A 24,234-nucleotide genomic window follows, 5' to 3' on the forward strand; every position below is an offset into this window, starting at 1 on the left:
GCAGAGGGTGGGGTGGGAACCGGATAGAGGGTAGCTATGGGGAGAAAAAAGAGGAACAACTGTAATAATCTGAACAATAAAGATTTATTTTTAAAAAAGGCGTGCATATAAGCACAACCAATGGACACAAGACACTGTTGGGGTAGGATGAGGGCATGCGAGGGGGATAGGGGAGGCTGGGGGAAAGTCAATGGGGGGGGAGGAGAGATATGTACTACTATGTGTAATACTTTAAACAATAAAAAAATAAAATAAAAAAGAAACGGATGACAGCCTTGGCTGGTACTGCTCAGCGGTTAGAGCATCTGCCCACACATTGAACCATCATGGGTTCAATTCCCAATCAAGGGCACATATCTGGGTTGTGGGTTCGAACCCTGACTCCAGTAGGGGCACATGTGGGAGGCAACCAATTGATGTCTCTCTCTCACATCCATGTTTCTTGTTTTCTCTTTCTCTCTTTCTCTCTCACCTCCCTTCTTCCCTCCCTCCCTCCCTTTCCATGCTACCGAAATAAATAAATAGACCTGGCCAATGTGGCTCAGTGGTTGAGTGTCGACCTATGAACCAGGAGATCACGGTTCAATTCCTGGTCAGGGCATATGCCAGGGCCACAGGCTTGATCCCTAGTAGGGGGCGTGCAGGAGGCAGCCAATCAATGATCCTCTCTCATCATTGATGTTTCTATCTCTCCTTCTTCCTTCTTCTCTGAAATCAATTAAAAAATACATTTAAAAAATAAAACCATTATGTTTATAAAATAAATACACAAATAAAGTAAAATTTTAAAAAAGGGAAGGAATGGAGGGATGGACGGATGGATGGACAGATGATAACACTAAAGGGCTACAGCAAGAAATAAGTCAGTTTAATGTAATTAAAATCATTCCCATCTCAATATCCTTCCCTTTCAGTAAATACTTTGGGTAACAAATATTTAAAAGCACTTACTATTGTGTCAGACCTCCAGACTGGACAATGCAGCAGAGAAGCAGACTCCAGCCGCTCCCCGAGGAGCTCACAATCTTAAGACGTTAAGATAGCACAGAAGAAATACGTATGCTATATTTAAACTTGAGATCTATCACTCTGTACATTCTTATGTGGTCACTTATCACTATAACACAATCTCCTGTAGTATAAGAATTTACACCAAGCACTCTGCTTGGGATTTAGTGACCAGGCAAACATAGGAAGAAAGGCAAGAGGAAAGGGAGTAAGAAGCCCAATGAAATATACTGACTCAGCCATGGCGGATAGTTTAATTGGTTAGAGCACTGTCCGGATACACCAAGGTTTCAGGTTTAATCCTCGGTCAGAGCGCATACAAGTAACAACCAATGAATAAATAAATGAGTGGAACAAATTAATGTTTCTCTCTCTCCTCCTTCCTCTCTCCAGAAATCAATCAATAAAAAAATTTTTTTAATATATAGGTACTGATGCATAAATTCTATTATTTGCATCTTTCTTCCCAAATATAGGATGTTAATTAACTCAAGATGCTTTTTTTGGTGGGGAGGCAGGTGGGTGGGTAGTGCCAATAGGAGCAGGTACGGAGGGAGCAAAAAGAAAAGGGATCTTTTTGTTTTAAGGTGTACAGAATAATGATTTGATACATGTCTATACTGTGGAATTATTACCACAGTCAATTTAGTTGACATCCATCACCTCACATAGGATAGGAGTTAGTTCTTCTTTGAATGTTTGGTAAATTTATCTGTGAAGCCATCCAATCCAGAATGTTGTTTGTTGGGAAATTTTTTTATTACTGCTTCAATTTTGTTGGTTGTAATTGGTATGTTCAGATTTTGTTTTTTCTCAATTCAGTCTTGGAAGATTGTATTTTTCTAGGAATTTATCCATTTCTTTCAGATTGTTCAATTTGTTGGTATATAATTTTAATAGTATTTTCTTATAATCCTTTGTATTTCTGTAGTGTCTGTTATTACTTCTTCCCTTTTATTTTTTTCATTTATTTGGGTCCTCTCTTTGTTTCTTGATGAGTCTGATTAAAGGTTTATGGGTATTGTTTATCTTTTCATAGAACCAGTTCTTTGCTTCACTGATCTTTTGTATTGATTTTGTTTTACTCTATTTTGTTTATTTCTGCTCTGATCTTTATGATCTTTATTATTTTTATTACTTCTACTCACTTTGGGCTTTTTTTGTTGTTCTTTTTCTAGTTCCTATAGCTATAAGGTTAGATTGCTTATTTGAGATTTTTCTTGTTTCTTGAGGGAGGCTAGTATTGCTATGAATTTGCCTTAGCACTGCTGTTGCTATGACTCATAGATTTTGGGTTGCTTTTTTCACTTATATTTGTATCTTCTGATTTCCTTCTTCATCTCACCGTTAACTTACTCATTATTTAGTAACATGTTATTTAGCCTCCATGTGTTTGTGTGTTTTTCAGGTGTGTTTTTTTTTTTCTCTCTAGTAATTGATTTACCTTTTTATACCACTATAGTCAGAGAAAATGCTCATTATGATTTCAATCTTCTTAAATTTACTGAGACTTGCTTTGTGGACTAACAAGTGATCTATTATAAAAAATGTTCCCTGTGCATTTGAAGAGAAAGCATATTCTACTGCTCTCTAGGATGAAATGCACTAAAAACAACAATTAAATCCATCTGTTATAATGTGTCATTTGAAGCCACAGTAATTCCTTTTGGATTTTCTGTCTGGAAGACCTGCCCACTGATGTCAAAGGGTGTTCAAGTCCCCTACTATGACTGTATTACAGTTGATCTCTCCCTTATGTCCATCAATATTTGCTTTATATATTTCAGTGCCCCTATGTTGCATACAAAAATGTATACAAGGGTTATACCCTTTTGTTGAATTGATCCCTTTACCATTATGTAATGTCCTTCTTTGTCTCTTACTACAGCCTTTCTTTTAAAATCTACATTGTCTGATATAAGTATTGCTACCGTAGCTTTTTTTGTTTGTTTTTGTTTGCATGAAATCTTTCCATCCCTTCAGTTTCAGTTTGTGTGTGTCTTTGCATCTAGAGTAAGTCTTGGAAACAGCATATATATGCGTTTTGTTTTTTGAATTCAGCTACTCTATGTCTTTTTTTCTTTTCCTCACCAGAGAATATGCTTTTATTGATTTGAGAGAGAGAGAGAGAGAGAGAGAGAGAGAGAGAGAGAAACATCAATATGAAAGGGAAATATTGCGTGGTTGATTTCCATATGCACCCCAACCGGGGATCAAGCCCACAACCTAGATATGTGTCATTACAGGGACTCAAACCCACAACCTTTTGGTGTACAGGACAACGGTCCAAGCAACTGAGCCGCCCAGCCAGGACTACCCTATGTCTTTTGATTGGAGCACTTAATCCAATTATATTTAAAGTGATTACTGGCTTCTGGTCAAGTTTGCAACATACATAAATAAAAAGAATAATTTACAGGGAATTAACAGTAGAGAAGATGAAGCCAAGACTCAAAACAGTGAAGGAGAAGAGAGAGTAAGAAATTAAAAACCTATTTTTTTAAAATGCTGGGGGGAAGGGGCTGGAGGGGTTCAATGGGGGAAGGGCATATATAATACTTTCCACAATAAAGAATTATTTTTTTAAAAAATGACAGGAAACTTCCCTAACCTAGTAAAGGATAAAGACTTGTACACAAGTCCAGGAAGCACAGAGAGTCCCAAACAAGATGAACCTAAAGAAGACCACACCCGGACACATCATAATTGAAATACAAAAGGTTAAAGAGACAAAGAGTGAATCTTAAAAGCAGCAAGAGAAAACCAGTAAGTTATTTACAAGATTACTCTACCCAGCAAAGCTATTACTTAAAATTGAAGGAGAAATAAAGAGCTTCCCAGACAAGAAAAAGATAAAGGAGTTCATCACTGCCAAACCAGCATTATATAAAATATTAAAGTCTTCTTTAAGAAGAAAAATAAAAAATCAAATATATGAACAATAAGATTATATATATATATATATATATATATATATATATATATATCCGAATCTAAAAAACAAAATAAATGAACAAACAGAACAAGAGTCAGAGAACATTTTGATGATTGGGTGATTCGGAGGGAGCTTGTGGTTAGGTGAAAAAGGTGAAGGGATTAAGAAGTGCAAATATGGAGAAGAAACCTGGGTTCCACAAGATATGTGATCAGTGCTGGGACCCTGCCAGCAGGCGAGGGGATCCCAAGACAGGTGCTGGGCGCGGAGGCCATGGGGGCATAGGCGACCAAGGAGACAGAACTAAACCTCACATCACCCTGCTTGGCCCCGGAGGATGGCTGGTTAGCCAGAGACAGGTAAGATTCCTCAGGGAAGGAACAACCTAAGACAGGCACAGTCGCACAGGGGCCATCAGGAGAGAACTTGGGGGTCAACAGAGGTGGGGCACAGACCTTCACCCCCCCAAGTTTGCAGGGGCCTGATCCCTCACCCCTGCTGAAGGAGATCTCCTGCCCCCATGGCTGCTCAGCTTCACATGCCCAGCTCAAATCGGGACCCAGGTAACAGAGACTTGGCCGACAGCAGATGCCCTCTCACCGCAACAAGACTTGATGGAGATGTCTTGCACCCATGATCTGGGGAACTGGGGTCTAGGATATCTAAATCCAGCCTAGCACCAGGAATGCTCAGGGCCTACTCAAGAAGGCAAATAATCCTCTCCACTAATAATTACAGGGTAAAACAAGATGGTTGTTAGAATATTAAATTTGACAGTAAAATAGTAGTCAAGTTTTCAGACTAATTTAAATTGGCCAATCAAAATAAGCAAATACTCTAGAAAAATCAATTGTACTGGACAAAAAAGCTGTTACTAAAGTGTTAACTAAAATTCTTATTGATAGTTCATCTCATGGTAAAATTGCATAACATATAATGAACCTAAAGCAGTCACATTTTAGTGCAAAAAAGTAAAATTTAAAAGCTATCAAGATTACAGCATAAAATTTCCAAAAGCCTCCCAATATTTAAACCAAAAAAGGGGGGATAGTAGAAGAATATCATGTAAGGAAAAATATCCTGCAAATAAATTATATCTAGAAAATTTTTACTTTAGAAAATTAACTTTCATTTGTAATGCTAACAGCAAGTCACCCAGGTAAAATATACATGGTGTCAAAACAAGCCAAAGGAAAATCATTTGGGCAAAAAAATGAAAAAGGATCGCAAATCAAATTCATAGAAAATGTTCCTTTGTTAACTTTTGGTCGAGAATATGTTTGTGTGTTTTCAGGGAACAACTCCGAGACATGTGGATTCCTGCAATAGAGAGGAGTTGACAGGAGTGCTCCAGCCATGAAGTCAGAAGAGAAACAGTCCAGAGATGGAATACGCTGACGATGCCTTGCCATACTAGCAGTTAGCAGATGTGCGTCACTGCAGATTGCCCAGGACCAAACCAGAGAGGGTCAGACCTGCATTACCACCATTTGTCCACCATCCAGAACTGAAATATCATTGCTGTTATGAACACATTAACAACTGTTGGACATAGAAACCGGGACTCAAAAGAACTGTTGGCTCAGAAGGAAACTCACTACAGACTGATTCATTTGCCTCTCAGCATAACCATTATTGCTTGTCTCATTTTCGGTTCCTATAAGTGTATTCCTAGTATCACATGAGCTCACTCATCTAGGGGAAAAGATGAACAACATAGACTGAAGAACAAGAACAGCATCCATCAGACTGTCAGACCTCAGAGGGAAGGTAGGGGAGGGTGGGGACAAGGGAGATAGATCAACCAAAGGACTTGTGTGCTTGCATATGAGCCTAATCAATGATCACGGACAACAGGGGGAGAGGGGCTTGCGTGTGGGGGGGATTGGGAAGGGAACGGGGGGAGGGGGTTGAGGACAAATATGTGATACCTTAATAAAGTAATTTTTAAAAAAAATAAAAATAAATTTAAAAAATAAAAAGAAGTGCAAATAGATAGTTACAGAATAGTCACAGGGCTGTTAAAGTACAGCATAGGCAATATAGTCACTAATCTAATCTAATAATAGACAAATATGCAAATTGACCGCACCTTCGCTACACCTAAGCCACGCCCACCAGCCAAGCCACGCCCATCAGCCAATCAGGACGAGTATGCAAATTATCCCAACAAAGATGACGGCTAATTTGCATATCAAGACAGCATGGAAAGAAGCCAAGAGCTGCAGAAGGGAGTAAAGCTTCGAAGAAGCAAGCAAGCGGAGGGGGGGGGTGGGGGGGAGAGGAGAAGGGAGGAGCGAAGTCAGGGCCTTGGGCGAAGGGAAAAGCAGGCGGGCTGGCAGAGAAGGCGGGGCGGGCAACAAGGGCGGAGCAGAGGTGGGGCCGGGGGCAAAGGGAAAAGCAGGCGGGCTGGAGGAGAAGGCGGGGCAGGCAACAAGGGAGGAACGGAGGCGGGGTAGAGTGCAGCAGGAAATCCTATTGCAGGATTTTTCCTGCAACGGGAACGCTAGTATCATAATAACTATGTATGGTGTAGATGGGTACAAGATTTATCGGGGTGATCATTTAGTAACTTATAGAATGTCTAATCACTGGGGTGTACACCTGAAACCAACATAATACAGAGGTGGGCAAAAGTAGATTTACAGTTGTGAGTAAATAAAACAGAGTTTACTCTTATATTAAATTAATACTGGTGCCCCGGTGCACAGATTCATGCACAATGAAAGGAAATTAATTAGAAGGTGGCCAGCAGGACTGGGTGAGACGGGCTGGACACACCCTGAAGCCAACCTCCCGCAGTTCCCCCACCACCACCAGCTGCACCTGGGGCGGCACCATGGCTCGAAGAGCGTCTGTGGAGTGAGCAGAGTCCCTCCGGCAGGTGGGATTCCTTGGCCTGGCCTGCAGGGATTGGGCCTAAACAGATTCTCCAACATCCCCCAAGGGGTCCCGGATTGCAAGAGGGCAGTTCTCAGGTGACACATCCTGGAATCGTGCTCCCTCCTCTCTGGCTCCAGGGGGCATCACCTGTGAACCGCCACTGCCAAGTCAGCTCAGCAGCTCCTGCATTGAGCATCTGCCCCCTGGTGGTCAGTGCACATCATACCTACCAGTCAGACAGTCAGACAGTCGCTTAGCCTTTTATATATATAGATTTCTTAGTCATTGTATTATTTATGTGTACTATAACTGTAAACCTATTTTTGCCAACCCCTGTATTGTATGTCAACGTTAACTGAAAAATTATGATCTAAATAAATAAATTTATTGATGCATTATGTACTTACTGCCACTTCATTATTCGTATTTATGTTCCTCTTTTTTTCTTTCTTCTTAAAAATGTCCCTTTAACATTTATTATAAAGACTCTTTTGGTGGTGATGAATTCCTTTGGCCTTTTTTTGTCTGGGAAGCCCTTTACTTCTCCTTCAATTTCAAATGATAGCCTTGCTGAGCAGAGTAATCTTGGATGTAAATCTTTAATTTTCATCACTGAATATTTAAGCCTAATCTTCTGGCAGGCAGAGTTTCTGTTGAGAAATCCCTTGTACTAGTAGGTAACTATCTTTCTCTTGCTGCTTTTAAGATTCTGTCTTTATCTTTTTTTTTAATCCTCATCCAAGGATATTTTTCCGTTAATTTTTTTAGAGAGAATGGAAGAGAGAGGGAAAAACAGAAAATCATCGATGTGAGAGAAACACATTGATTGGTTGCCTCCTACAGGAGCCCTGACCAGGGGCAGGGCCTGGGCGGGGGAGGAGCCTGCAACCAAGGTACCTGCCCTTAAACTGGACTCGAACCTGGGACACTTTGGTCCTTAGGCTGACGCTCTATCCACCGAGCCAAACCAGCTAGGGCTGTCTTTATCTTTAATCTTTGCCATTTTAATGATGATGTGTCTTAGGGTGGGCCTCTTTGAGTTCATCTTGTTTGGGACTCTGCACTTCCTGGATTTGTGTGTCTTATTCCTTCATCAGGTTGAAAATTTTTCAGTCTTTATTTCTTCAAATAGGTTATCAATCCCTTGCTCTCTCTATTCTCCTTCTGATACCCCTATGATGGGGATGTTGTTGCATTTCATGTTGTCCCAGAGGTCCCGTAAATGTTCCTCATTTTTTTTAAATCCTTTTTTCTTTTTGTTGTTCTAATTGGGTATTTTCTGCTGTCTTATCTTCCAAATCACTGATTTGATCTTCTGCTTCATTTAACCTGCCTTTGAGTCCCTCAGTGTATTTTTAATCCTCACCTGAGTATATGTTTGATTTGAAAGAGAGAGAGGTGGAGGGGGGAGGAGAGGGAGAAACATTGATGTGATAAACATTGATCAGTTGCCTCCTGTACTCACCCTGACCAGGGATCAAACCCACAACCTAGATATATGCCCTGATCGGGAATCAAATCTGCAACCTTTTTTGGTGTACAGGACAGCGCGCCAATAAACTGAGCCACCCAGCCAGGGCTTTCTAGTGTATTCTTCATTTCAGATATTGTATTCTTCACCTCTGACTGGCACTTTTTTCTGCTTCGTATCTTTCGGTAAGTTCTTACTGAGTTCATCCACTCTTCCCCTAAGTTCCTTGGGCATCCTCACAGCCATTGTTTTGAACTCTGTATCTGGCAGATCCTTTTTCTGGGGGGTTCTCCTGTTTTTTCGTTTGGAGCATGCTTCTTTGTCTCCCCATTTTGGCTGTCTCTGTGCCTTTATTTCTGTGCATCAGGTCAATCTGCTCTGTGTTCCAGTCCTGGCAGGGTGGCCTTATGTAGCAGGTACCCTGCGGGGCTCAGCGGCACAGTCTCCCGGATCACTCAGGTGGGTGCTCCAGAAGGTTTGGGGGCATTATGTGAGCCCTCCTATTGTCGTTGTCTTGATTGCTGTTTGGCCTCCGTGGGTGGGGTTGGCCTTCAGCCTGGCTGACTATGAGGCTTGGCCCCGACCACCGTGGATGAGTCGCTGTGCAAGAGCTAACCACACAAAGCAAAATTCACCCCGGAGGATCTGGTGCGGGCCGAAACTTCCCTTTGGGTGTGTGGCCTGTGGAGCTCACCATCTCCCTATCCAATTTTTAACTTAAGTTTCAAGCAATATTATTTGGTTTGATTGTTTTACTTATTCAATTGCTTAAATGATGCATATGATGATAATGAAAACATTTTAGAGATGTCCTTCCACCACTCACCCGGGTTTTTTTGAAATCTGGAGCTGAAAACACTGTTTTTGAACGCATGCTTTAACCTTTTGCACTCGGATGTCGAGTGTGACTCAACACGGTTAGCATCGGTAGCAGCTCTTTTTATACTCTTTGAATGTATCAATAATTTGAAATATAAAAAAATCCAAATAAATAGGTTTGTATGAAAAGAAACTCCAGTTTTTTATTGTACTGCCGTGCTTTGTAAAATCTGGGGTATTTAAAAAATTAAATCCCGAGTAGAATAAAGGAATCGAGAAAAAAGCAAGCGAGTGCGAAAGGTTAAGGGGAAGCATTTTCCAATAAATTACATCCAATTTTTTAAAAAATCAACACCTTGCCAAAACCGGTTTAGCTCAGAGTATAGAGCGTCGGCCTGCGAACTGAGAGGCCCCAGGTTCGATTCCGGTCAGGGGCATGCACCTTGGTTGCAGGCACATCCCCAGTGGGGGGTGTGCAGGAGGCAGCTGATCGATGTTTCTCTCTCATCGATGTTTCTAACTCTCCCTCTCCCTTCCTCTCTGTAAAAAATCAATAAAATATATTTTTAAAAAATCAACACCTTAATGTTTTAATGATGTAAACTTACTTAAAATAAAAACATAGTATAAACCTAAAATTCTGCCAGCATGATGCTCTACTTCAGAAGTGGGTAAACCACAGCCTATAGTTTTTGTATACCTGCAAGCTAAGGACGGCTTTTACTTTTTTTTTTTTTTTTTTGACAGACAACTGTTTAGTTTTTATTTCACAATCATAAACTTAACTCTGTAATCCAGCTAGACTGGGAAGGGGTAAGGAAATTATGGAACCCAATAAACTGGCAAGAGCACAAAGATTATGGAACATTCCAAGCAAACTGGGGTTAAGGGTGCTCCCCTGAGCTACAGAAGGAATGGTCTGGTGGTAAAGATAAAACACAAGTCAAATTTATTAGAGTTGTCCACAGTCAGCAGTGGTGATCTTCTTGCTGGTCTTGCCATTCCTGGACCCAAAGCGCTCCATGGCCGTCACAACATCCATGCCCTCTGTCACCTGGCGAAGACCACGTGCTTGCCACCCACCCACTCAGCCTTGGCGGTGCAGATAGAAACTGGGAGCCGTGGGTGTTGGGCCCAGCATTGGCCATGGACAGGATGCCAGGGCCTGTGTGTTTCAGGACGAAGTTCTCGTCCTCCCATTTCTCCCCATGGATGGACTTGCCGCCTGGGCCATTATGGCGTGTGAGGTCACCACCTGGCACATAAATCCCGGAATAATTCTGTGCAAGCAGGAACCTCTATAACCAAATCCTCTCCCCCCAGTGCTCAGAGCACGGAAGCTTTCTGCTGTCTTTGGGACTTTGTCTGCACACAGCTCGAAGGTGACGGGCCCAAGGGCTCGCCATCGACGCGATGTCGAAGAACACGGTAGGGTTCCCCATGGCTGGTCACGGGCGGCTTCGGGGTGGCGGCGTCTGCAAAGCCCGGCTTTTACATTTTTAAAAATATATTTTTATTGATTTCAGAAAGGAAAAGAGAGGGAGAGAGAGATAGAACCACCAATGATGAGAGAGAATCATTGATCGGCTGCCTCCTGCACGCCCCCTACTGGGGATCGAGCCTGCAACCCGGGCACGTGCCCTTGGCCAAAATCAAACCCGGGACCTTCAGTCCACAGGCCGATGCTCTATCCACTGAGCCACACCGGCTAGGGTGGCTTTTACATTTTTAAAGTGTTGTAAAAACAACAACCAAGAATATGGGACTGAGTAGGTGGACAGCAATGCCTGAAATATTTACTATCTGTCCCCTGACAGAAAAGTGTCCCACCTCCTGCTCTACTTCCTAATGGAATTTTGGTTTAGTGTCTCGCTAAACCAATGCCTTCATCCTTCTAAATTTACATTTAAGGGGATTTATACGATTTCTCTCTCCACTCCCCTGTCCAGTACTTTCTTTACTAACCACTCTCTTCACATACAAGTGTTTACACAGGCATTACACAATATTCTGGGTTGGTTAAAACACACACACACACACACACACACACACTAGGGGCTGAGCATGTCTTTTGTTCAATAACAAGCATTGTAGCACAGGTATTTTTCCAACCAGTTTAAGTTCCACAATGGTTTAATAAACGGAGCCTATGAATGAATTAGTGAATTGGACCTATGTTGCCCAGAACCTATGAGTACACCAACTTCTCCATCTGCATACATCCAATATTACAAGAGGGCAGGAAACTAAAGATTTTCAGTGCTAAATCAATAAACTGCTTAACAAGAAATAGGCTGGAATAATATTCATCTCACTTCAATGACAAGGAAAATACATATATGAGATGGTGACAGAACTAAATTCAATAAATGTGTGAAACCTATGGATTTGATAGAAAGTTCTTCACCACTTAGACCAGCTGAAGTCACATTTAGGACTTTCAACAATAAATATAGTGAAAAAAGAGAACATCTATGCTCAAAATGTCCAAAGTCAAGGAGACTATGTGACCTAACAACACTGCAGAAATATTCAGAAATTCTGGGAATAGTATGAACCCATCATACATGAGGAAGCAGGAAGTGTTCACCCCAGCACAGCCAGTGGCATGTGACACAGAGCTCAGAGAGGTCCACAGCCACCTTCCGGACCAGAGCAGAGTAAGACACCCTCCCTACACTGACGTGGAGGCCAGAGCCGGCGGCAACACCTGAAAATCACCTGCACGCAAAGCTCTGAGTCCTCCTTGATCTTCCCACAGAGTTACACATTCTGCAGAAGAAATAAACACTCAACACACATACTTTAAATAGATGAAGCGGTAAGACTTAAGAAGGGATCTTATTTGGACTACTTTACAAAGACTCAAACGTTTGATTGAAGTTTATTATTTTTAAGAAGAGGTCTCTAATCAATACAATTTTGATACATTGCGTACACATTTTATATGAGACTCATTAGAAATGTAAACATTTTTTATACCAGAAGAACCATTTTAGTCCTAACTGCAAATCCCTAAAATGCAAATCCACAAACTTCAGATTTTGAACACATTCGTGTTTTTATATATCTTTTTAAAAATTATTATTATTATTCACTTCAGAGAGGAAGGGAGAGGGATAGATAAAAACATCAATGATGAGAGAGAATCATTGATCGGCTGCCTCCTGCACACCCCCCACTGGGGATCAAGCCTGCAACCTGGGCCTGTGCCGGGACTGGGAATCCAACTGTGACCTCTTGGTTCAGAGGTCAATGCTCAACCACTGAGCCACGCCAGCCGGGTTTGTGTTGTTGTTGTTTTTTAACATATTTTATTGTTGATAAATGGGAGTATCACAGATATCTCCCATTCCCACCTCCTCTACCCCCTCCTCCTAGCATTCGTGTTGTTTTTTTAAAATATGTCAATGCACTTAAAGTTCCCTTTACATGCCTAACTTTCTGTAACAGTTTTATTAAAATTTCTAATAATGAAATGAGCACTACAACACCCAATATAATCAACATAGAAATATTGGTATCATTGCCCTAGCCATGTGTTTCAGTCATTAGAGCTGGGCTTGCACACGGAAGGGTTCCAATTCCAGTCAAGGGCACGCCTCTGGGCGCATGAGGGGTGCAACCAATCCAGGCACATCAATGTTTTTTTCTCTCTCTCTCCCCCTCCCTCCCTTCCACTCTCTAAAAATCAACAGGAAAAATATCCCCGGTGAGGATTAACAAACAATAATGATACTTATGCCCGAGGGGGAGGAGGAGGCCAGGAGCGGCTACTAGAGGTTTATTGGGGGGTGGGGGGGAGTGAACCTATGTAATACTTTCAACAATAAAGATTTTAAATAATAATAATCTTCGTGACATTAATTACAGTATCGATTTAACATGAGAAAAAGTGGCTCTGAAACCGCGGGTATGCACTACAGGATTGTTAGCTCACACACAGGACTTATTAAGCATTTATGTAGCCTGTTTATATTTGCCAAGTGCTTCATAATCATTTTTTTATTATTGATTTCAGAGAGGAAGGGAGAGGGAGAGATAGAAACATCAATGAGAGAGAGAACCATTGATCGGCTGCCTCCTGCACACCCCCCATTGAGGATCGAGCCCATAACCGGAGCATGTGCCCTTGACAGGAATCGAGCCTGGAACCCTTCAGTCTGCAGGCCGACGTTCTATCCACTGGGCCAAACCAGCTAGGGCTCATAATCATTTTTATTAGTCGTTTCTAATCCAAAACAATCCATGAAATACTTTTCAGAAGAGAAATCTTGGACCAGAAAATAACCAATTTTACTCTGGAAATAACACCATTCTCTTACAATGTGCCAGATCCTTCTAATCACTTCTCATTTACAGTATACACTTAGCAGAAACAAGTTATTAATAATGTGAAAGATCAAGGAACTCTTGTATTGAATTCTCTCGAAGAAATTGTAGACTGCTCCAAAACACTCTTCAGTACTTGGGACTAACTACTGTATTTCGTTCTACAGACACAACTACCAGGAAGTAAGTTCTCCCAAAGGCCAAACTTAAAGTGCCTAATATAATGGTGTTATTTTTCAAACATGCTTTAAAAAAAATTTTTTAGCCCTAGCTGGTTTGGCTCAGTGGATAGAGCATGGACCTGCTGACTGAAGTCTGGGGTTCGACTCCGGTCAAGGGCACAGGCCCGGGTCGTGGGCTCGATCCCCAGTGCGGGGCGTGCAGGAGGCAGCCGATGCATGATTCCCTCTCACCACTGATGTTTCTCTCTCTCCCTCTCCCTTCCTCTCGGACTTCAATAAAAGATATATTTTTAAATTTTTTTAACAGGTGATCAAAGCGGCCGGCGGAGCAGGCGTGGCCAGGTGCCGCAGGCGGAGGCAGTCCGTTACAGGGCAGACGCCAGCCGGCGGCCGGGGAAGTGGAGCGGCGCCTGCGGCTCAGCACGCCCGGCCCGCGCGCCTCCCCAGGTGCCGGCCGCAGCCGGACCCGCGGTTTCACCGGCGCACAGGTGTGCCCGCAGGGTAGCCGCCAGGGTCGCGAGGACACCGACCTGAGCCAGCGCTGGCGGGGAGGCAAGTGAGACCCCTACTCCTTTCGTCTTGGCGTCAGCCTTGGGGAGGAGAAAACTAAACGGCAGCCCGCAGTCCAGGTGCCTGCGCGGTGGTCCCGCCCGGTCCGTCCAGCCGAGCCGCTCAGGAGCAAGTTCCCACAACTCCCCGCTGAGCTGGGGCTCACACTTCCTCCCCGCCGGCCTCTCCCCTCTCCCGGGGCCAGTCCGGGACCCACACCACTGCGCCTCCGCGGCGCCCCAAACCCGCTCCCCACGGCACTTCCGCCCGGCGGCTCCCCAGCCAACCTGCACCCCAGGCCCCTTTGTCTCGCCACGCCACACGCACCACCTCCGCGTCCCCACCCGCAGCTGCCGCGGCCCTTCCCCCACCGCCACCCGGCTCCCCGCCCCGCGACCCCCAGCCCCAGCCCGGCACCCGGGCTCCGCGCCGCCCGGCCTCGCCTGACACGTCCCCTCCCCCCGCTTCCCGTTTCCTCAGCGCCGGCCGCGGCCCACGCCCACGCCCCCCGCCCGCGATCGCCAGGCCCTCACCTTGTCCATGAGCTTCCAGCATTTCTCCACCATCTTCTTGTCCACGGCGCCCGGCGGGTGGGGGCCGAGGTGGTGGTGGTGGTGCGGCTGGAAGGCGTCCTTCATGAGCCCGATCAGACCGCCCGGGCCCGAGCCCCCGGAGCCGCCGCCGCCCCCGGGCCCCGCGTTCTTCTTCACGTTGCCGGCCATGGCCGCGGGCGCGGGGCGCGGGGCGCGGGGGCGCTGGGGCCGGGCCGCCGGCTCCGCGGGGTGGCGAGCGGGACGCGGGAGGGCGCACGGGGGCCTCGCCCAGCCGCCGGCGTCGGCGCAGGGAGGGCGGCGCAGGGAGGGGCGGTGTCGGGGCCGAGGGATCCGCGGAGCTTGGAGATCGGGCGTCCTCGTCCCCACGGGCCAGCGACCCCGCGCCGCCCGCTTGCGGCCAGCAGCCAAGCTGAGCGCCGTCTCCACCGCCTCCCTCCTCCTCGCCCGGCGGCCGGTGGGCGGGGCGCGGGAGAGGCCGGCGGGGCGGGGCCGGGCGGCGGGGGCGGGGCCGGGCGGTAAGGGGCGGGGCTTAGTCCGAGTCTGCGCACTGGACACGGCCGGGCTGCGCCGGTCCCCGCGGGCTGCTCGTTGGGCGCTGGGCGAGTGGGTCCTGGGAACTTGACCGTGGGTCGCGGTAGGAAGACCCCGAATTCCAGTCTGTAGCCCCGGGCCGACCGAGGAGGAAGTGGCTCCTTCCCGCGGTGGAAGAAAGGAAGTGATTCCCACGCCATGAGTGCAGCGATGAGCTCTACACTCATCCCCAGGTGGCCGCGGCCGGACGGAGAACGCTGCGGATCGCTGGAACCTGACTAGACCCCAGAAAAAGGCTGGAGACTGGCGCCGTGAGCTGTTCTTTCAGCAAGCCCTTTGACCTCTGAAAACAAAACACTTCCCCCTTTTTTGGCTTCTGAACACAGTTCCTTTGCTGGGAATTGAGTATGTACTTAAGATCCCCTGCTCAGCGCCTTGCACCCAGGAGTCCTGGGCAGCTCCCAGTCACTTCCCCTTTTCTAATCTAAGAGTTCTGATGGAAGAACTTTGAAAAAAGGAACTGCCCTCCCAAAGAAGGAAGTGCCCTGCCCCAATTTGCTAATTCTGAGCCTCCTCTTGGGGAACTTGCAGACACTGGGGGACTCAGTTCCACCTTAGATCCTCCGCCTGGCTCTTCCACAACACCCTGGACTGTTCCGGAATTGAGCTGATCAAGCACTCCTGCATATCAGGGGAAATCTAACTCAAGGGCCCTCAGCCAGGTCTCCTGGTGCTGCAGTTCAAAGGCCTTGCTGGAAGGTTGAGTATGAACTCAACAGTATCATTTCCTCCAGAGAATTTCCTTTGATTAGTTCCTATCTAGAAAGTTAGGGCACTCTCCCAAGGGAGAGTCTAGGCAAAGCTCTGAGATAATGGGCAAAGCTTAGCATCCTAGTGCCCACCCTTGTGCCAGGCCCTCCTCCTCCCCCTGGCCTATTGACATCTTTTCCACACTGGTTGTCCTGCTGCCTCCAATCCATCCTGTCACCAGACGAGTCTTGTAAATACGGCTCTGACAGCATCACCAAAAAAAACGTTACATGCTCCCCATTCCTCCTGAATGAGTCAAGAGCCATGATCTAACGCCAAAGTACCTGGCGGTTTTACACCATTCCAATACGTGGATCCTGTGCTGAGTGACTCGCCAAGTCACAAAATACCACAATTCTTTTCTTTTCTTCATAACCGTTACTCAGAGTGTTAGAGGCACTTCTTTCCGACACCAGAGGGGTGTTCCTGGACAGCCCTCTGAGTCCGGGGAGAGGGTGTCGCCAGCCTCAGTCCTTCCCATATAAATGAATTTATGCCAGAGGTCTTGACTGCATTTTGAAAAGACAATTTATTAAAGCAGTTGGAGCATGCACCCTTATTGAAAAAGCAAAGCAAGCAAACCTACACATCTTGTGAAGCGCAGACGGGCTCTCAGCTCATCTGAAGAGCCGGTTGGGTGGGGGTCCGAGGTGTTATATACTCTCCTGTCTATAGGTCTCAGAATTCCTTTGCTGGATATTTTGGTGCAGGTGAATTCTCATGTCCCTGTTTGCCTTGCTGTGGCCTTCCCAGAATTCCTGAAAAGCACCTGCACTTTACCTTGCCCAGCCTTGGGACTGCTGGCTTCTCTGCTTAGGAAGTAACCGGTCCTTTGTCCTATTCTGCTCTCCCCTCCTCTGCATCCTCTCCGTAGGGAGGTGTTTATTTTTTTTTATTATTTTTTAAATAAATCTTTATTGTTCAGATTATTACAGTTGTTCCTCTTCCTCCCCCCCCCCCCATAGCTCCACTCCACCCGGTTCCCACCCCACCCTCTGCCCTTACCTCCCCCCCCCCCACTGTCCTCATCCACAGGTGTACGATTTTTGTCCAGTCTCTTCCCGCACCCCCCACACCCCTTTCACCCCGAGAATTGTCAGTCCACTCCCTTTCTATGCCCCTGATTCTATTATATCCACCAGTTTATTCTGTTCATCAGATTTTTTATTCACTTGATTTTTAGATTCACTTGTTGATAGATATGTATTTGTTGTTCATAATTTTTATCTTTACCTTTTTCTTCTTCTTCCTCTTCTTACAGAATACCTTTCAGCATTTCATATAATACTGGTTTGGCGGTGATGAACTCCTTTAGCTTTTTCTTATCTGTGAAGCTCTTTATCTGACCTTCAATTCTGAATGATAGCTTTGCTGGGTAGAGTAGTCTTGGTTGTAGGTTCTTGCTATTCATCACTTTGAATATTTCTTGCCACTCCCTTCTGGCCTGCATAGTTTCTGTTGAGAAATCAGCTGACAGTCGTATGGGTGCTCCCTTGTAGGTAACTAACTGTTTTTCTCTTGCTGCTTTTAATATTCTCCCTTTGTCTTTTGCTCTTGGCATTTTAAAAATATATTTTATTGATTTTTTACAGAGAGGAAGAGAGAGGGATAGAGAGTTAGAAACATCGATGAGAGAGAATCACCGACCAGCTGCCTCCTGCACACCCCCTACTGGGGATGTGCCCGCAACCAAGGTACATGCCCCCAACCGGAATCGAACCTGGGACCTTTCAGTCTGCAGGCCGACGCTCTATCCACTGAGCCAAACCGGTTTTGGCTGCTCTTGGCATTTTAATTATGATGTGTCTTGGTGTGGTCCTCTTTGGATTCCTTTTGTTAGGGATTCTCTGTGCTTCCTGGACTTGTAAGTCTATTTCTTTCACCAGGTGGGGGAAGTTTTCTGTCATTATTTCTTCAAATAGGTTTTCAATGTCTTGCTCTCTCTCTTCTTCTGGCACCCCCATAACTTAGATGTTGGTACGCTTGAAGTTGTCCCAAAGGCTCCTTACACTATCTTCATATTTTTTGGATTCTTTTTTCTTTTTTCTTTTCTGGTTGGGTGTTTTTTGCTTCTTTGTATTTCAAATCTTTGACTTGATTCTTGCAATCCTCTAGTCTGCTATTGGATCTCTGTATATTATTCTGTATTTCAGTCAGTGTATGCTTAATTTCTAGTTGGTCCTTTTTCATATCCTCGAGGGTCTCACTGAATTTATCAGTGGTTTCTAGAAGATTCTTAAAAAAAACTTATAAATTTGGTTTTGAACTCTAAATCTAGTAGTTTGCTTTCCTCCATTTCTGTCATTTGTGACCTGTTTCTTTGTCTCCGCATTTTGGCTGCTTCCCTGTGTTGATAGAGTGGCTTTGTGTGCTAGCTGTCGTGAAGAGCCCAGTGGCTCAGCCTCCCCAGATACCTGAGGTGGACACTCTTGGCGCACCCCTTTGTGGGCTGTGTGCACAGTCTTGTTGTAGTTAAGCCTTGATTGTTGTTGGTATCACTGGGAGGAATTGACCTCCTGGCCAATTGGCTGTGAGGATCAGCTGTGTCTATGATGGGATAACTTCTGTGCTGGAGACACCCTTATGAGGCAAGACTTGCTTCAGTGGGGCTTTGGTGCTCACTGAGTCTGCCCCCTGAGTGTGTCCCTTATGGATCTGAGGAGTTGTAATCTGGATGGTCCTACTCTGACCCCTGGGTAACTGGCTCTTGGATCTCCAAGGAGGTGCTAATTTAGCCTCTGCCTGAGGCCACCCAGCAGGAGCTATGGAGAGATCTGCAGATTCTTCTTCTTTGTTTGGGGTTTGGAGGTGCCCCGATGAGGCCCAGCTGTGAAGCAGTGCAGGCTGCTGTGGGGCCTTGGACCTTCTTTTCTATGTTCTGGGTCTCTCTGACTCAGCTGCAGTTTGTTAGGTAAGCTTAGATTTCAAAGGATCAAACCATTCATATGCAAAAGCCTCTGCACACAGCTTGGATGGGGTGGAGTCTAGGGCGGAGCATACAGCAATGGCTTCCCGTCAGCCCTGCCCTAAGAGGCCCCTGGGTCTCAGTGTCCCTCAGTAATCACTGCAAGCACCTCTGAGAGAAAGCGGCCTCGAGTTTCGCCCGCTGCCAGACAGTCCAGTTTCTCCCCGTATGAGTCTGGGTCCCCAGAGTCTCGCCCGGAACTGGAGTTCAGAGCAGTCAGGAGCTTGTGTCTCCCTGCTGATTGAAAAAGCCAGCTGCGTACTCAGTTGCCAGCCCTCTCCTCGTGCACGCGCCTCCATACCTCTGCCTTTTCTTCCGCAGCTCCTGTGAGTCTCAGTGTGGTTTTCTCTTTCCTTCTAGTTGTAGAATTTCCATGTAGCTCCTGTGGTTCTGGATGATGTCCGTTTTGTCTTTTAGTTGTAGTTTTTAAGTGGTTGTACGAGGCAGCAAGTTCAGGTGTTTACCTATGCCGCCATCTTGGTTCCCCCCATAGGGAGGTGTCTAACCATTTGCTCTGTGTCCTTGGCTGGGAAGATAACAGCTTGTTAGTTATAGGCCAGCTGCAAATTGCCCACAGGGTTTGGCCTTGCTTTCATTTTTCTGTCTCAGTGCCCCTATCCTCCTGCCTGCAATCCTGTAACACCTCTAAGTTGTGCTGCTGAAATAAACCCATTCTTCAAAATCACTCCCAATAGTGTCCTTACCAGACACTCCAGCAGGAAATGATCCTTCTCTCTGTTAACATAAAAGAACATTCAAGCCTATAAAGAATTTTTGTGTTTATTTTTTGTTTTTTTTAAATATATTTTTATTGATTACAGATAGGAAAGAAGAGGGAGAGATAGAAACATCAATGATGAGAGAGAATCACTGATCCACTGCCTCCTGCACGCCCCCTACTGGTGATTGAGCCTGCAACCCAGGCATGTGCCCCTGACCGGAATTGAACCTGGGACCCTTCAGTCCACAGGCCAACGCTCTATCCACTGAGCCAAACAGGCTAGGGCTTGTGTGTTTATTTGAGCCAAACTGTCCACAATTGCCAGGGAGCAGAATGTCAACATATTGGGATAATGCTCTGGAGAATGGTGGTTTTTTACCTTGTTTTTATAAATGACCATCAAAGGAGGAGATGTAAGTGGGTTACATGAAGCCCATTGGTGATAGATTAGGGAGGAGGGAGAAAGCAAAGCAGGGGGAGAAGGAGGGCCTGGCACAAGGGGTGGCACATGTTTCTTTTACATAGGTGGGTACAGGATAGTTAACAGGCAACAATTAACATGATAAAAACAGTGAGGGAATTTGTGGTCTCTGCCTTGGAGCCATTGGTTGTGCCCTCAGGGGTCCTGAGAAAGGGAAGTTACAAGTCACCCAGACATTTCACAGGTGTGTTATCTTAGATGCAGAAAAACAATAGGCTCGCTCAGCTGGTTTGGCTCAGTGGATAGACCAAGCATGTCAAACTCAAAGGCTAACACTGGGCCAAATAAACAAGGTTGAAGTGTATGTGGGCTGCAAAAAAAAAAAGCTTCCATTTTCATAGAAACATAGGTTTATTTCGGGAGAGACATTCTGAATACAAAGGGCTGAAATAAATGAGTCATTGTTAACATAAAATAAAGGAACATTTTAATAACAATTAAATTTTTTCTTGAACATTAACTTACCAGACACTGAATAACTGCATATATTAATAAGCATAATGCAAATAAACCTATTTTTTCTTGTTCTCCGAAAGCAAAAACAAGTCAGTCCAAGACTAATGACGTGGCCATCGGCTGCTAAAATATTCGCTGCTGGTATTCGTGGAGAGAAAAGGTGCGCCTGTGTGTAAGGCACGTGAGGGAAATGAATGCAGCACGATTATAGTCATCAGTCATTAGCGAATGTAGTTCGTTGTTAATAATTACGTATAACAGGAATTATAAAAATTAAGTTATGAAATTTTTATTAAAACGTTTCTTACATACCGTTATGTTGGCTGGGCTGCAAAAATATTCGTTGTGGGCCACATGCAGCCCCAGGGCACATGCTTGGGATAGAGCATTGGCCTTCGGACTGAAGGGTCCCAGGTTCAATTCTGATCAAGGGCACATGCCTGGGTTGCAAGCACAACCCTCAGTAGGGGGCGTGCAGGAGGCAGCAGATCAGTGATTCTCTCTCATCATTGATGTTTCTCTCTCCCTCTCCCTTCCTCTCTGAAATCAATAAAAACAATCCTATCTAATAAAGATGGAATATGCTAATTGACCATCACTCCGTTACAAAGATGGCTGCACCCACAGCTGAGGCCAAGTTCCCATAAGGAGCCTTAACAAGCAATCAGCAGGGACCTGAGGCCACGTCCCCCGCCCCTGTGGGGCTTGACAGGAGACCTCAGGGTGCACTTCCCGCCCCAGCGCCAGGCCTGGGGACCTCAGGCCGTGCCCCCTACCCAGTGGGGCTTGACAGGGGACCTCAAGGTGCGCTTCCCGTCTTGGTGCTGGGCTAGGGGACCTCAGGCCACGCCCCCCCCCCCCCCGTCCTGGCACCGGGCCAGGGGACCTGAGGCTATGCCCTCTGCCCAGCAGGGCTTGACAAGGGTGGGACTGGCCGGGTCTGGATCTAGCCCAATGGGGGGGAGCCAGCTGGGTCTGGGCCTCACGTGATTTTGAGGTGCATGTTGGTGGGTGGGGACCTGACTCTGGGTCCCGTGGTGTACCCCAGACTCTGACAGGAGGAATACTAATATACATTTTACTAATTTTCTTTCATCTCTGACACTTCTATTATAGAGAAGGGGCAAATAGCAATATTAAATTATTTCCTCTAATTAATCCCCTTTTAATGTGCACAAATTTTGTGCACCAGGTCACTGGTATATTTATAAGAAAGAAAGAAAGAAAGAAAGAAAGAAAGAAAGAAAGAAAGAAAGAAAGAAAGAAAAGAAGGAAGAAAGGAAGGAAGAGAGAGAGAGAGAAAGAAAAACAATAGGCCTAGTAAAGATTGGAGGTTGATCTTTGTCAGGGAAAATACTGGCTTAGGAAATGGCTACCTCCTATAAACTACTTTTAGTTAAATTTTTAATTTCAGACCATCCTTTGTGGTTACTTTAGGTCTTTGAGTTTGCAAAACCGCCATGCAGGCCTCCCCTGAGCTGTCAGGTCAGCATGTGGTCTTTTTTCCCCCGTCCACACCTCCTCTAAATTTCCACAACCACTTATTTCTCACACCCACTGCATCATCCACAGGAGGTACACAAAGGCGATATTCTTCCCCTCATTGTTAGATCCTAGATTTAATGGAATAAGGTAAATTAACCCTTGAACCCTAGCCAGTTTAGCTCACTGGATAGAGCATCAGCCTGCATACTGAAAAGTCCCAGGTTTGATTCAGTCAAGGGCACATACCATGGTTGCAGGCTCCTCCCTGGCCGGCCCCTGATCGGGCATGTGCAGGAGGCAAACAATCAATGTGTTTCTCTCACATCAATGTTTCTCTCTGTCTTTCCCTCTCTCTTCCACTTTCTCTAAAAATCAATGGAAAATTATTCTCAGGTGAGGATTTAAAAAAAAGAAATTAACCCTTGGAACCTATACTGAATCTTACTAACCAATGTCACTCCAAGAAATTCAATAAAAATGTTTTAAAAAATAAAAGAAATTAACCTTTAAAAACTATTTTAAATATAATAATGTTACATCAATAAACAATATTTCAAGAAAATGATTATAAATATAACAAGATTACATGCAATAAACATTAATATTTCAAGAACAAAATATTTTAAATATAATAGTACCAAAACTGTACTAACATAGTATAATATCACAAAAGTTGTGGGAAACATTAAAAATCTGCAAATAACAGGCTACTTCTATTATATTCTAGAATACGTTTTTTCTCTGAGCTTGTCTAGGTCACCTATTTTTTATTTTTTAAAAGGAAAGGTTGGCTCTGGCTGGTGTGGCTCAGTTGGTGAGAGGTTCAGTTCCCAGGAAGGACACGTTTCCAGCTTTTGGGTTCAATCCCAGGTGGGGGTGGAGGCAACTGATTGGTGTTTCTCTCTCACATCTATGCTTCTCTCTCCCTCTCCCTTCCTCTCTCTCTAAAATCAATAAAACCTTCCTTAAAATAAGGAAATGGTTACTTTCTTCATAATTTTCACTTGGCTTGTTTTAAAAATACACTAGAGGTGAAGTTGGATTGTTGATCTCAATGTCACTCTCGCTCCTAGAGCTAACTCAGTTCATATTGTATGTGACATGTGGCACTTTTCTTGTTCTCTTTCACCTTCACCCCAAACCACATCCTCATTCTGCACCTGAAAGTCGGTTGACTGAACATATTTGAAAAGTAAATGCTCTTCTGAGGCATGCTATGTTGTTTGCATTCTGTAAGCTCTGTCCTCAATATGTCACCCACGCATCAGCATAATGGAGACACTACCAGTCCGTGGAAAACGCCCCAGACAGCTTCGCTGAGGACTGGGACATCCTTCCGCGTGTTCCTGGCAGGAAGAGAGCTTCCGGGAGAATGCACACAGCACATTCTGCGAGATGAGAAGGAAAGGTTCTCCGTGTTCAGGGAGGTAGCACGCGGCTCTGGGAGCCTGAGGCGCAGGCCCTGCGCGCTGGGGAAGGAGCCTGCACTGCTCTTCGCTCGGCAACGGGCGGTCAGAGAGCACCTGCGGCCACGAAGGATCAAAACATGAAGCGCCTCTGCTTGGCTCTCTGCTGTCTGAAGGAAGGGTTTTGTTTGTCAGTCCTCACCCGAGGATTTTTTAAAAAATATATTTTATTGATTTTTTACAGAGAGGAAGGGAGAGGGATAGAGAGAAACATCGATCAGCTGCCTCCTGCACACCCCCCACTGGGGACGTGCCCGCAACCAAGGTACCTGCCCCTGACCAGAATCTATCCACTGAGCTAAACCAGCTAAGGCAGGAAGGATTTTTTACTCCCAGATCTCATAGCTTTTTCTTCAATCTGCTCCTGACAACAGGCAATTGACAAAATTGTTGAGGGGACAGAGATGGAAAGAAATAGCTAGAGAAGGAGTCTGGAGTTCCCTTAACCGACTAGGGGAAGTCCTGAAGTTTCTGCAGTTTCCATTCTAGCGAGTGAGGTGCCCAGAGATCCAGGTGGCAGACGGATGACAAGGCTCCCCACAGAACAAGCCTGGGGGGGGGGGGGGCGCTCAGCAAGGGCAAGCCG

General features: G+C 45.4%; 1 protein-coding gene and 1 pseudogene across 1 annotated transcript in view; both read right to left on the minus strand.

Moving 5' to 3' along the window:
• The window catches only part of CBL (Cbl proto-oncogene), a 101,187-nt gene extending 86,013 nt beyond the window's left edge, over positions 1-15,174 (minus strand). The window contains exon 1 of the mRNA XM_054724573.1: positions 14,713-15,174. Within this exon, the coding sequence (XP_054580548.1) occupies positions 14,713-14,901 (189 nt within the window). The 5' untranslated portion in view covers positions 14,902-15,174. The remainder of the gene's footprint in view (positions 1-14,712) is intronic.
• LOC103295828 (peptidyl-prolyl cis-trans isomerase A-like) lies at positions 9,762-14,773 on the minus strand (annotated as a pseudogene).
• Positions 15,175-24,234: the final 9,060 nt, after the last annotated feature.

This window comes from Eptesicus fuscus, chromosome 13, assembly GCF_027574615.1.
Source record: "Eptesicus fuscus isolate TK198812 chromosome 13, DD_ASM_mEF_20220401, whole genome shotgun sequence".
Classification (NCBI taxonomy): Eukaryota; Metazoa; Chordata; class Mammalia; order Chiroptera; family Vespertilionidae; genus Eptesicus; species Eptesicus fuscus.